The sequence below is a fragment of the Staurois parvus genome, unplaced genomic scaffold, assembly GCF_062004578.1.
Source record: "Staurois parvus isolate SC_StPar_1 unplaced genomic scaffold, SC_StPar_1.0 ptg002193l, whole genome shotgun sequence".
Classification (NCBI taxonomy): Eukaryota; Metazoa; Chordata; class Amphibia; order Anura; family Ranidae; genus Staurois; species Staurois parvus.
In genome coordinates, this window is record NW_028319989.1 from 578149 (window position 1) to 590192 (window position 12044).

Sequence of the window (12044 nt, forward strand, 5' to 3'; positions counted from 1 at the left end):
CGTTTAACAATGGCTATGAAACGTAAAGAGGAACAATTCTGTAAAACATGGTATTATTGGCATGAGTTTCAATTTTCACAAGGAAAATTTACAGAGAAGGGCAACCAAACTGATAAGAGGCATGGAGGAGCTCAGCTATGAGGAAAGATTAGAGGAACTGAATTTATTCTCTCTTGAGAAGAGATTAAGGGGGCATATGATTAACATGTATAAATACATCAGTGGTTCATATAGTGAACTCGGTGTAGAGCTATTCACCCTGAGGTCATCAAAGGGGACACTCTTTATGTCTGGAGGAAAAGGAATTTAATCTCCAAACACAGAAAGGTTTCTTCACAGTGAGAGCTGTGAAAATGTGGAATAGACTCCCTCAAGAGTTTGTTCTGGCCTGCTCAGTGGATTGCTTTAAAAAAGGCCAAGATTCTTTCTTAGATACACAGAATATAACTGGATACTAACATTTATAGGTAAAGTTGATCCAGAGAATATCCGATTGCCTCTCGGGGGATCAGGAAGGAATTTTTTTCCCTGCAGGAGCAAATTAGATCATGCTTTGCTGTTTTTTTTTTCCTTCCTCTGGATCAACAGCGCGGTTGTATGGTTCTGAAATGACGTCCCTGGATGTCATTTCAGAACGCGCCCCCAGCAGCACACACCCAGCACCAGCGGTGATCGCTGCTGATCACGCCGGCCTTTTACCACGTGATCAGTTGTGTCCAATGACACAGCAGATCACCGGGTAAATACAGTTGCTAGTTATCGGCTGCACTTTCCTCACGCTGTCATAGCATGAGGAAAGTACTGCCGAGAACCAGCAATTATCAGTGAAGAGATCGGCGCTGATGATCAGTGCCCAGCAATGCCGCCCATCAGTGCCGCCCACCTGTGACCATCAGTGCCGCTCACCAGTGCAACATCATTAGTGCCAGCTCATCGGTACCGCCTATCAGTGCCCATCAGTACTACCTATCCGTGCCACCTCATCAGTGCTGCCTAATCAACACACATCAGTAAAGGAGAAAAATTACCTATTATTTGCAACAAGTACTGGGTATGCATGTTAATGTAGACCCTTCAGCCAAGTGATTCTGTACATGTGCACTTTAGATAGATCTTACCAAAGTGTGCCAACTAAATCATTAAATAGAGCTAGAGGCTTGCTGAATCGTTCATTAATAAGTAAGCAGTTCCACCAGTGGAACAAAACAAAGGGGAAATATTTCTTCCCTTTATACAAAAACTAAAAAATAATATTTTGATAGAGATAGGTTTTGGAAAAAAATTAATAAATGCACATAATTTTGTTGCAAAAAATTGTGCATTTGATTTTTTTTTTTCCAGAGAAGCCTGCAGAACATTGTACCTGCAATCAGTGGATCATATAGTTCAATGCCAGGCTTTTGTACACAGTGCCTGCAGCTATGTTGCCCATACCTCTCTATGGGTGTTCTGTTACAGAGCTGTAGGCAGTGTGAATGGACTACGTGTATGCCACTCAGTCTGTGGTGACAGACAAGGTTTTCTCATTCACAAATTCCTACGAATGAATGATTCGGCAATGCAGTAGAACCCTTTTCATTTTCAAAATGTAACCACGGATGCTAGGAGGGGATCCTCAACCTGCTGCCACAGGGAATAGGGGATTGGGGGGTGCGGTGGGGGGCAGATCTGGAGCATGTTACACCCTATATGAGAATGTAACATGGTCGAAAATGTGGAACCTATCCTTTCAAGTCCAACTCCGAGCAACTAAAAAATGACCCCTTGCAGTGGCACTCCTCCATGCTCTGGCGGTGGACTATCCCTCTGCATTATGTCCAATGCAGGGCTCTAGACCCAGCTTTGGTCTTGATGATGTCAGGACCCTAGGCTGCTGCAGCTTAGGGAAAAGAAGTTGTGGGGGTGGATCTAGCTGCAAGGAGAAGCGGAGGACTAGCTTATAAATCTATTTTTGTTCTCAAAATGAGCAATTAACTCCTGCACTGCAGGTGTAGACCACCTGAAAGGAATAATGTTTTATTTACTTGGAGTTGGGCTTTAAAGATCTGCACACAAGTAATACAAAATGACTTAAAAGCACCAATCCTCTTTCTATTCCAATCAAACCGTACCTGGGCAAAGAGATCATTGTAAGGTCTGTTCTACCCCCTTCTGCTATCACAGGTCTCAACCCTAGACAGCAGCTGTGAAAACTCTGTGATAAATATCCACTTGTGATCCCTTCGTTCGTCTTTTCCAAATTAACTGGACTAACATGGGTGAGGTCAATAGACAAAAATATTTGTTCCAGGCAATCGGGTGTGCCTGCATCCAGTAAGACTGTGTAATAATTAACTATAAATATGAATTTTTACAGCTGAAATCTATATATTGCTAGAGAACTAGGATATAAAGATGATGCAAATAGCTTTCAATAGCCTCTGTACACAAATACTATCAAATGAGACATGGTTTAATACAGAGACCCGACACCAGAACTTAATTTATTTTTACATTTTCTGACAGTACAACCAAAATGCTATTTAGATTTCTCCACTTTTTTAAAGTGCATTTTCAGCTAAACACCCCCCCCCCCAAAAAAAAAAGTTGTATGTTGCTGTTGTGCTTAGGATGTGGTATTTTTATTTTTACCTTTATGTTCATCTCGTGTTCCTTCCAGTAGCACACTTACTGTCACAGGCTGACAATGCTCGCTCACCATCCTGTATGTATGAAGGAGTAGTGTTGCCACCCTAGGCTGTTTATTCCTTTTTTTCAACAACAGAACACCTCCAACTATCCTCATCTCCATAAAAGAAGGGGGAAGTGTTCTGTAGTACAGCAGAGGAAAATTCTGAGAACAGTGGTTGAAATTTCTGTGCTGTAAAGACAGCACGATCATCTGACTACAGGTAGTTAGGGGCTTACTGGATTTCTGGCAGATCGACACGTATTAGATCAGGCACTTATAGTACAGATAGGCATACTATTGAAGGCTTTTTGTTAACAGAAAGGAAAATCAAGAATACAAATAGGAAAAGTTTATTGTTAGGCTTTACATACACTTTAAATTTTTTTTCTTTTTCACGTAAAAAGCCTAGTAATTTTAATAGGACTCTGATGGTTCTGTGAAAGTACTAGATCCCTCCCAAAGGGCTTAGGAACATTGACATATCTGCTGCTAAGAGTTTAGAAAAACGTCATATTTGCAGTGAGTGCTGCAGGCTCCTACTGTCAGCCATGAGGCCGCACCCCAAGTAATGGTGGCGGGTGCAGCAACCAGCTCCTGTTAGAACTGCACAATCAGGGATCCCACACTCCCAGAATGCAATTCCCTTGGAAATTACTAAGCATTTACCTGTCAAGGTAGCCAACCTATTCATTCCAAACGCAGTAAATGCAGTCTTGTTTTTTTGGGGGGGCTTTCTTCCTGCTGAGTCTGGATTCTGGACACCGCCTGTCCCCAGAGATGGAACCTATTACTGAGGGGTGCAGAAGAGGGACTCTCCTCTCCAGCCAGCTAATGACCCTTCCGTTCTGTTGTCCCAGTCGAGAAGATTCTTTTGAATCTTGGAATATTCAAGCAAAGCATACAGAAAGTGGTGTTAGATTTTAGAAGTGCCAGTCTGAGAACTTCTAGGGATCGCTCCTGTCTCCATGCAAATCTGATCAGGAATGCAGAAAGGGATGGTAAATTTTAAATGCACAAACCTAGGGACCTTTGAGGACCGTTCCTACCCTAATGAAAATGACAGAAAGCACAGAGAGATAAAGGGTAGGAAGGATCTTCCTGTCCCTTAAATGATGAGCATTTTTTTGGTCAGGGTTGCTATGGAGTAGAAATTGGAATTTAGATTTTTATCTCAAATGTTCAAAGCTCTGGTGTCCAATGTGCACCTCTTTGGTACATAATGTGTGGCTCTGCCTACTCAGCAGTCTGTAGTGAGCATATTGATTAGGGTAATGGCATGGACCTCTATTAGCCGCATGTAACATGTTCCCAGTTTCATATGGTCTTCTGCAGCATATCCCCAGTCTCAAATGTCCACACTGACCATTATTTCCTCTATTAGGTCTGAAGTTTCTGACACTCTCAAGCATTACATATCCTGGATTATGTGAGGCCCTTTGGTGATGTCGGGGGCCACATTTGAGGCCCCCTTTAGCTCATAAGTTGACAACTACTGGTTTAAGCCCTGGTTCATATCCAAGCGGGTGGATGTGGGTGCAGGAATCGCACAGATAACCACACCTGCAGTGGACACATGCTGCTGTGAGAAAACAAGCGGGACCCCTAGGACTTTATTTATTTGGTTGCAGTTCTACTTTCTCTCTTCCATAATTCAAGAGCAATGTTATGTGCACGGGTCACAATATACAGGAGTTGATTTACTAAAGCTGGCAAGTACAAAATCTGGTGCAACTCTGCACAGAAACCAATCAGCTTCTGTTTTTTTTTTTTCCCTTTCTTAGCTTAAAAGTGTTACTAAACCCTGGACCCTGAATTCACTATATCCGGTCTCCCAGGACCCTGCAGTCCATATATCCGCTCTCCCCGGACCCTGCATTCACTATCTCCGCTCTCCCCGGACCCTGCATTCACTATCTCCGCTCTCCCCGGACCCTGCATTCACTATCTCCGCTCTCCCCGGACCCTGCATTCACTATATCTGCTCTCCCCGGACCCTGCAGTCACTATATCTGGTCTCCCACAGTACACAGAACATGGAAATGCAATTATTTTAGTAAATATAAACTGCTAAATACCTTTTCTTATCAGCACTTAGAGCAGTCTTGTGACTTCTGCAGAGCACTGATTAAAGCTTGTAGGAATTTTCTTTCTACTCTAGGAAGATGCATAACCCCTGACACTGTCTGGCCAAAAAAAACCCCCTAACAATAAACACTAAACTGAGCATGTGACTACAGGCTCAGTCTCGTCTTATCAGGTGGACATTTGAACAAGAGGAGGGGAAGAGAAAACAGGACCAAACAGCCTTTTTACACAATGCAGAGGATTAGCCCCTTAGGTTCCACGGTGAGTATAACAAGCATGCTTTACTGCATATACAGACTGATATTACTGTTGTGGATTTAGTAACACTTTAATTGAACAAGCTGAAGTCAAAGCCGATTGCCTACCATGCACAGCTGAATGAGATTGTGCACTCTTCAGTTTTAATAAATAAGCCACACCATCTTTAATCCAGTGTACATATTCTAGCAAAAAAAAATCAATACAAGATCCTACATAAGTAATCTTTTTAAACAATCCCTAAAATGAATACAAAAGTTGGGATAAGACTCGACCATTACCCACTATGAAAGTAGACTTTAGAGAACACTGTACTGTTCTGTACAGTAAGGCACCTCAATACAGTATACAAACTTGGGGTCTGCAAATTGTGCACATTGCTACTAATAAATATTAAAGCTTTGTCGCCATACAGAGGAAAGCTGTATCCATGCGATTTACATTCCAGTGATCAATACAGCACACTTACAATCAAAGGGTTGATCTAGCAGTTATCCCCAGTGATGCACCGATATGTTGGCCGCCGAAAATTATCAGCTGAAAATAGAATTATTGGCATTTTGCTGACAAGAAAAAAAATGCAGATTATTTTTTTAAATAAGTTCACCTTTCATAGCATGTTACACCCATAGTCAGGGTGTAACATGTAACATGTTATGAAAGGACTGGAGCTCCACCCATCCAGCCAAGTCATTTATTCACAATATTCTGTGAATACAAAAACTACAAATCCCGACAGCTTTAGAGGGTGTCAGCTTTCTCAATGATCCACCACGGCGCTGTAAGCTCTGTGGCAGTTCATTGTTTCTTCCCGTCAGCGTGTATCAGCTTGCTCGTATGGGCTGTATGGGCAAGCAGATATAATGACAGATCTTCAGGAGTCCTGCAAAGCACCAGTGATCTGCTGATTGCTGGTGCAATGCTTTCCAGACTCCTGCAACAAAAAATAATAAATGCACATTTTTTAACCTGCAAGTTATCCTTCAACTTATTGTGCAGCATATTACATACTTTCAATAAAAGTTATTTTACATTACTGGAGATATATTTTTTATATATATATATATATATATTTTTTTTTTATTTGGGTTTTCGGCCAAGGGCACCTTGAATTTTCAGTTTAGAACTTTCATTTCAGTGCACCATTAGTAAACCCTAACTTGCATTTTTCATAATCTCATAGCGGCATCTAAAAGAAACTTTTCACACAGCAAGGCACCTGTGTAACTAGACAGTGAGGAGCTCCCCTGAACCATGTACTGCATTACTGGACCTAAGGCAGCGGTGCTGTAAATCTGTTTAGCTTCACTGCATCATATACAGTAGTCAGCAAAACTTTGGTAATAGCTGCTTTCATCACAGTCCAATCTCACACGCACTTTGTTTATCTTCACACATATCCATCATCTCTTCTTATTGTGGCAGAGATTCCTCAGCTTTTCAGAACAACTTTGTGCAAAAGAACTAATCTAAATAAGTATAATAGAAAAAAGTCCTTTATCACTGCAACACTATCTGTCATGTTGCATATTACAGCAGGTTATATCCCTTTCTTGGCCAGATGCCCCCCCCCCATACTTTCTCTAGAAAAAGTGGAAAACCTGATTAGTGCATAGAACATTGCTAGTGCAAATCATGAAAAAATAGGTCTATTTGCAATGTGCATCACTGTTCTGTTCAATAAATCTTCATGTAAAAAAATACAGTTTGTATAGTCCACATATTTGTACAGTTTTATTTCACTCCTGGTGAAGAATGATAGAAATGTTATAGCAGCTGCGGCTCTTCTCCTTCAAAGGACCCTCTAAGTGTTGAAAACATTCCAACATGTGTCACCATGTTGGGCTCCAGTGCCCAAGCCCATTCCCCCCTTCTCCGGAGCTCTTGGTACAGGGCAATATCCTTGGCATAACCTGGCTTACACACCATTTCCTTCAAGTAGGACAGAGTCCTTCGGGCAGACGCCTTTGAGAATAGCATAGCCGGCGTGCAGCACTCTGTGACAGGCACAACATTGTAAAGGGCTGGCGAAATCCTCCGCAGTTCCAGGAGGTAGTGGCGCCCTGCTAGCTCCGCCAATATCATGGCATAAATAGTAAATGCCACAAATACCCACCAGCTAAACTGCTGCTGGCGCAAAGTGAGAGTATACACCCAGGTAAGGGCCAGTCCTGCTAACCCTCCTAGACCGACCCACTCCAAAATCCGCATGGGCTCTGGGTTGAGGTATCCCTGAAGCCTTTCTGGGTGGTAGAATTTTACGTACAGGCCACCCCCTAGTGGCTCCTCAGGAAAGCGCACTTGCACTAAATGAAAGAATGCATTAAAAACATCTGTTAAAGGGACCGCATCATCCTCCACGAGTAACACATATTCTGGGTTGTAGACCTCCAATGTGTGGGAAAGGCAGAAGGCATAATCCTGCTTCTCCTGTTCAAATCGGTTTGGGGCTTCACCCACATGCTCGGTCCAATGCCGAGCTACCATTGGCAACAGGTGGGAGAGGAGGCAGGCATCAGAGTGGTCCTCGGGAAATGAATCAACGTTACAAATTAAAATCTGAAATGTGGAGCAGTCTTGGCCACACTCGGACATCCGTTCTACAAAACCACGTGTTACCTGAAGGAGGTAATGATATTCAGAGCGGCGTCTTGTTGTAATTATGGTGACAACTAAAGTGGTGGTGCCGCTGACACGTGATGAGCGAAGGCTCCCAGCTTGCCTGTGGACACAGGGCACAGATGTATTAGGAGGAACTGTACTGGATGTAGAGACAATCTGATGGAAATGCTGCAAGGCATTAGAACCATCCTGTAGGCTTCTGTGTAGGAATTCACGACTCAAACGCTTGAGGTTATGTTGTCGAGAAAACAAGGGGGAGTAAAGGAGATTGCGGAAACAGATGGGGGCTAAGAGTAGAGTAAACACAATGAGGAGCATGAAACGAAAGCGAGGAGACCTGAAAATGGCTGACCAACGCATGACTGATGAAGGGCGCTGCGTTCTCACTCCATCAAATTCCCAATTAACTTTTTATCGTGTTCCAGTCTGTATCTTCTTTCTGCTCACGACTGCAAGCCCATAAAATGGTCATCTTCTACTAATCCCAGGCTTGTGTTTTCCTGGAGACAGCCACAGCGTCCCTCGGCTGAACCTCTGGAACATTCTGCAATATAAATCACAAAAATCAAATTTTTGGCAAGAGTTTCAAAGTGTTCCTGTTGCTGGAAAGGCTAAAAATTGTGAGAAAGTCATTTGATTCATCCATACACGCTAACACTGGGCTGTGTGTTTAGCATGGCCAACTGGTGTGAACGGGCCCCTAAAGTTTATTAGTAAAACAAAGATTGTATACAATAGTGAAACAAAAATGATATAACAGAAAATATAAAAATAAAAAAAAATTACACAATTTACAATAACGCACAAAAAAAAAAAAAAAAAAGTCAAAATATAAAACACAGAAATCAGTAGGATGTGTCCCTTGTGCTGATGACTCTGGTGGTAGGTAAACTTTTCCTCTATCCATGTCCCCCCCTGCTATCTTCAGGAGTGGCAGGTGTTAATAGAACTAAGGGACTGTCACATGCTATTATAAAGATTGCCTGGCAATGCCCACCCTTTGTGCACAGCTCTTCCATTCATAAAGACTGGTACTACAGCTTCAATGAATGAAACATGATCTATGAATAGCATAGGCAGACCTTTCAATCATCCACCCATCCTTCACTGATTGCTTTCCATTCATAGAAGCTGTGTACAGAACACCTCCAAGGTTGCCATATTGCATCGTTTACAAAAAATTACAACGCTGCAGATTTAAAAGGAAACAGAATTTTTAATAATAAATGATATATACTGTAGCTTCTGTCATAATTGTGTATGTTATACAGTGGGGCAAAAAAGTATTTAGTCAGCCACCAATTGTGCAAGTTCTCCCACTTAAAAAGATGAGAGAGGCCTGTAATTGGCATCATAGGTAGACCTCAACTATGAGAGACAAAAGGAGAAAAACAATCCAGACAATCACATTGGATGATTTGGAAAGAATTTACTTGCAAATTATGGTGGAAAATAAGTATTTGGTCACCTACAAACAAGCAAGATTTCTGGCTCTCACAGACCTGTACCTTCTTCTTTAAGAGGCTCCTCTGTCCTGCGCTCATTATCTGTATCAATGGCACCTGTTTGAACTTGTTATCAGTATAAAAGACACCTGTCCACAACCTCAAACAGTCACACTCCAAACTCCACTATGGTGAAGACCAAAGAGCTGTCAAAGGACACCAGAAAAAAATTTTTAGACCTGCACCAGGCTGGGAAGACTGAATCTGCAATAGGCAAGCAGCTTGGTGTGAACAAATCAACTGTGGGAGCAATAATTAGAAAATGGAAGACATACAAGACCACTGATAATCTCCTCGATCTGGGGCTCCACGCAAGATCTCACTTCGTGGGGTCAAAATGATCACAAGAACGGTGAGCAAAAACCCCAGGACCACATGGGGGGACCTAGTGAATGACCTGCAGAGAGCTGGGACCAACGTAACAAAGGCTACTATCAGTAACACACTACGCCGCCAGGGACTCAGATCCTGCAGTGCCAGACGTAATCCACATCTGTCACAGTACCCATGATCCATATCTGTACCAGTGATCCACATCTGTCACGGTGTACCAGTGCTCATCCACTTCAGTAACCAGTGCCAGTGATCCACATCTGTGATCTACATCTGTCACCGTCGCCGCGAGCCACATCTGTGATCCATATCTGTCACCATGCCGTCCGCCACATCTCTCACCGTACCCGCTATCCACATTTCACCGTACCCGCTATCCACATCTGTCACCGTACCCGCTATCCACATCTGTGATCCACAACTGTCACCGTAACCCATGATCCACATCTGTCACCGTACCCGTGATCCACATCTGTCACCGTACCCGTGATCCACAACCGTCACAGTGTACCAGTGGTCATCAATATCTGTACCAGTGTACCAGTGATTATTATCTGTCACAGCCTACGAGGGTTAAAGCCACATCGGTCACAGTTTGCCAGTGCTCAATATCTGTCACAGTGTACCAGTGTCAAATCAACATCTGTACCAGTGAACATCAAAAATGTCTAAAAAATGAAAAACCAGCGAGGAGGCTTTCCAGATACTGGGTATGACGGACAAGAGTAGCAGGGAACTCTCTTTTTCAGACTCAGATTTTGAGTATGAGTCAATTGAAAGCAGTGGGCCAGCAACGGATTCTGAGGAGGAGAGAGTCCAAACAAAGTGGTTCAGGAGATCTGAGGAGAACATCCACCAGTAGCGCAGTGGTGAGTACAAGCAGCGCAGCACTCCCAGAAGATTGGCAGGCATCCAAGTGTAATTACCTATCTCCAGGGCCTTCAAAATTGTGATAGGTAGTCAGGAAAGGAGATGTGTAATTTATGCCTCCAGAACGCCTGTAGGTCCTACTTGGATGTTGGGCCTCTGTATGTGGCCAGGCTATGGAAAAGTCCTACGCATGTGATATCCCCATACTCAGGAGGAGTAGCAGAATGTATTTTGGGGTGTCATTTTTGGTATGTACATGCTATGTGTTAGAAATATCCTATAAATGGACAACTTTGTGTAAAAAAAAAAAAAAAAAAATACATTTTCATTTTCTTTCCACATTTTCTGAAAACTTGTGGAAAAAAATTAAATGTTCAAAAGACTCATTATGCCTCGTAGAATGTACATTGGGGTGTGTGCTTTCCAAAATTGGGTCATTTTGTGGGTAATTCCATTGTCCTGGTGCTCCAGGGCCTTCAAAATTGTGATAGATAGTCAGGAAATTAGATGTGTTATTTATGCCTCCAGAACACCTGTAGGTCCTACTTGGATGTTGGGCCTCTGTATGTGGCCAGGCTGTGGAAAAGTCTTACACATGTGGTATCCCCATACTCAGGAGGAGCAGCAGAATGTATTTTGGGGTGAAGCTGCAAGTATGCATATGCTGTGTGAGAGGAATAACCTGTTAATATAACAGTTGTGTGAAAAAAAAAATGTTAATTTACCTTCATTTTCCAAAGAATTGTGGGAGAAAATTACAGGTTCAAAAAACTCACCGTGCATCTTACTAGATACCTTGGAATGTCTACTTTCCAAAAAGGGGTAATTTGGGGGGTATTTGTACTGTCCTGGCTTGTTAGCATCTCAAGATATGAGATGGGCCATCAGTACATTGGGTTTGATCAGGCGTGTTCAATTTTCAATGATTGATACCATAGCTTGTAGACTATAGCTTCCACACAGACCAAATAATATACACCGATTGGGATTATTTTTACCAAAGCAATGTAGCAGGATACATTTGGCCCAAATTTATGAAGAAAATTACTTATTTGCAAAATTTTATAACAGAAATGAAGAAAAATTAGTTTTTTTTTTCTAAATTTTCAGTCTTTTTTAATTTAAGGAGATTATCAAATTGTGAGAGTGGTGAAAGCTGAAAAATTCGTCAGGGCAGGAAGGGGGGTAAAAGTGCCCAGTATTGAGGTGGTTAATTAGTCTGTAGGAAAGATATAAAGTCCACAACTATATCTGAAAATTGATCAATCCTGATGTGCTGACTGTCATCTCATTTCTTGAGGCCCAAGATGCCAGGAAAGTACAAATACCCCCCCAAATAACCCCCTTGTGGAAAGTAGATATCCTAAGGGATTTAGTAAGAGGCATGGTGAGTTTTTTGACATTGTAGTTTTTGTCACAATGTTTTGGAAAATTAAGCAATTAAATAAAATATGTTGTTTTTCACAATTTTTTTTAAACATACTGTCACCAGAGTAGTACAGCATCATCATATAGGGTAGCACAGTGGCAAAATGGTTAGTACTTCCGCCTGGCAGTACTAGGGTCGCTGGTTTGAATCCCAACCCTGACACCACCTGCCTGGAGTTTGCATGTTCTCCCTGTGACTGCGTGGGTTTCCTCCGGGTACTCTGGTTTCCTCCCACACTCCAAAGACATGCTCGTAGGTTAATTGGCTCCTG

At 42.4% G+C, this 12044-nt stretch overlaps 1 protein-coding gene across 1 annotated transcript; it reads right to left on the minus strand.

Annotated features, from left to right (window-relative positions):
- Positions 1–3005: 3005 nt before the first annotated feature.
- Positions 3006–9171, minus strand: PGAP4 (post-GPI attachment to proteins GalNAc transferase 4). Its single transcript, XM_089665446.1, has one exon. It carries the CDS (start codon positions 7994–7996, stop codon positions 6782–6784), a length of 1215 nt encoding a protein of 404 aa, XP_089521572.1. The 5' UTR covers positions 7997–9171; the 3' UTR covers positions 3006–6781.
- Between the last annotated feature and the right edge of the window lie 2873 nt (positions 9172–12044).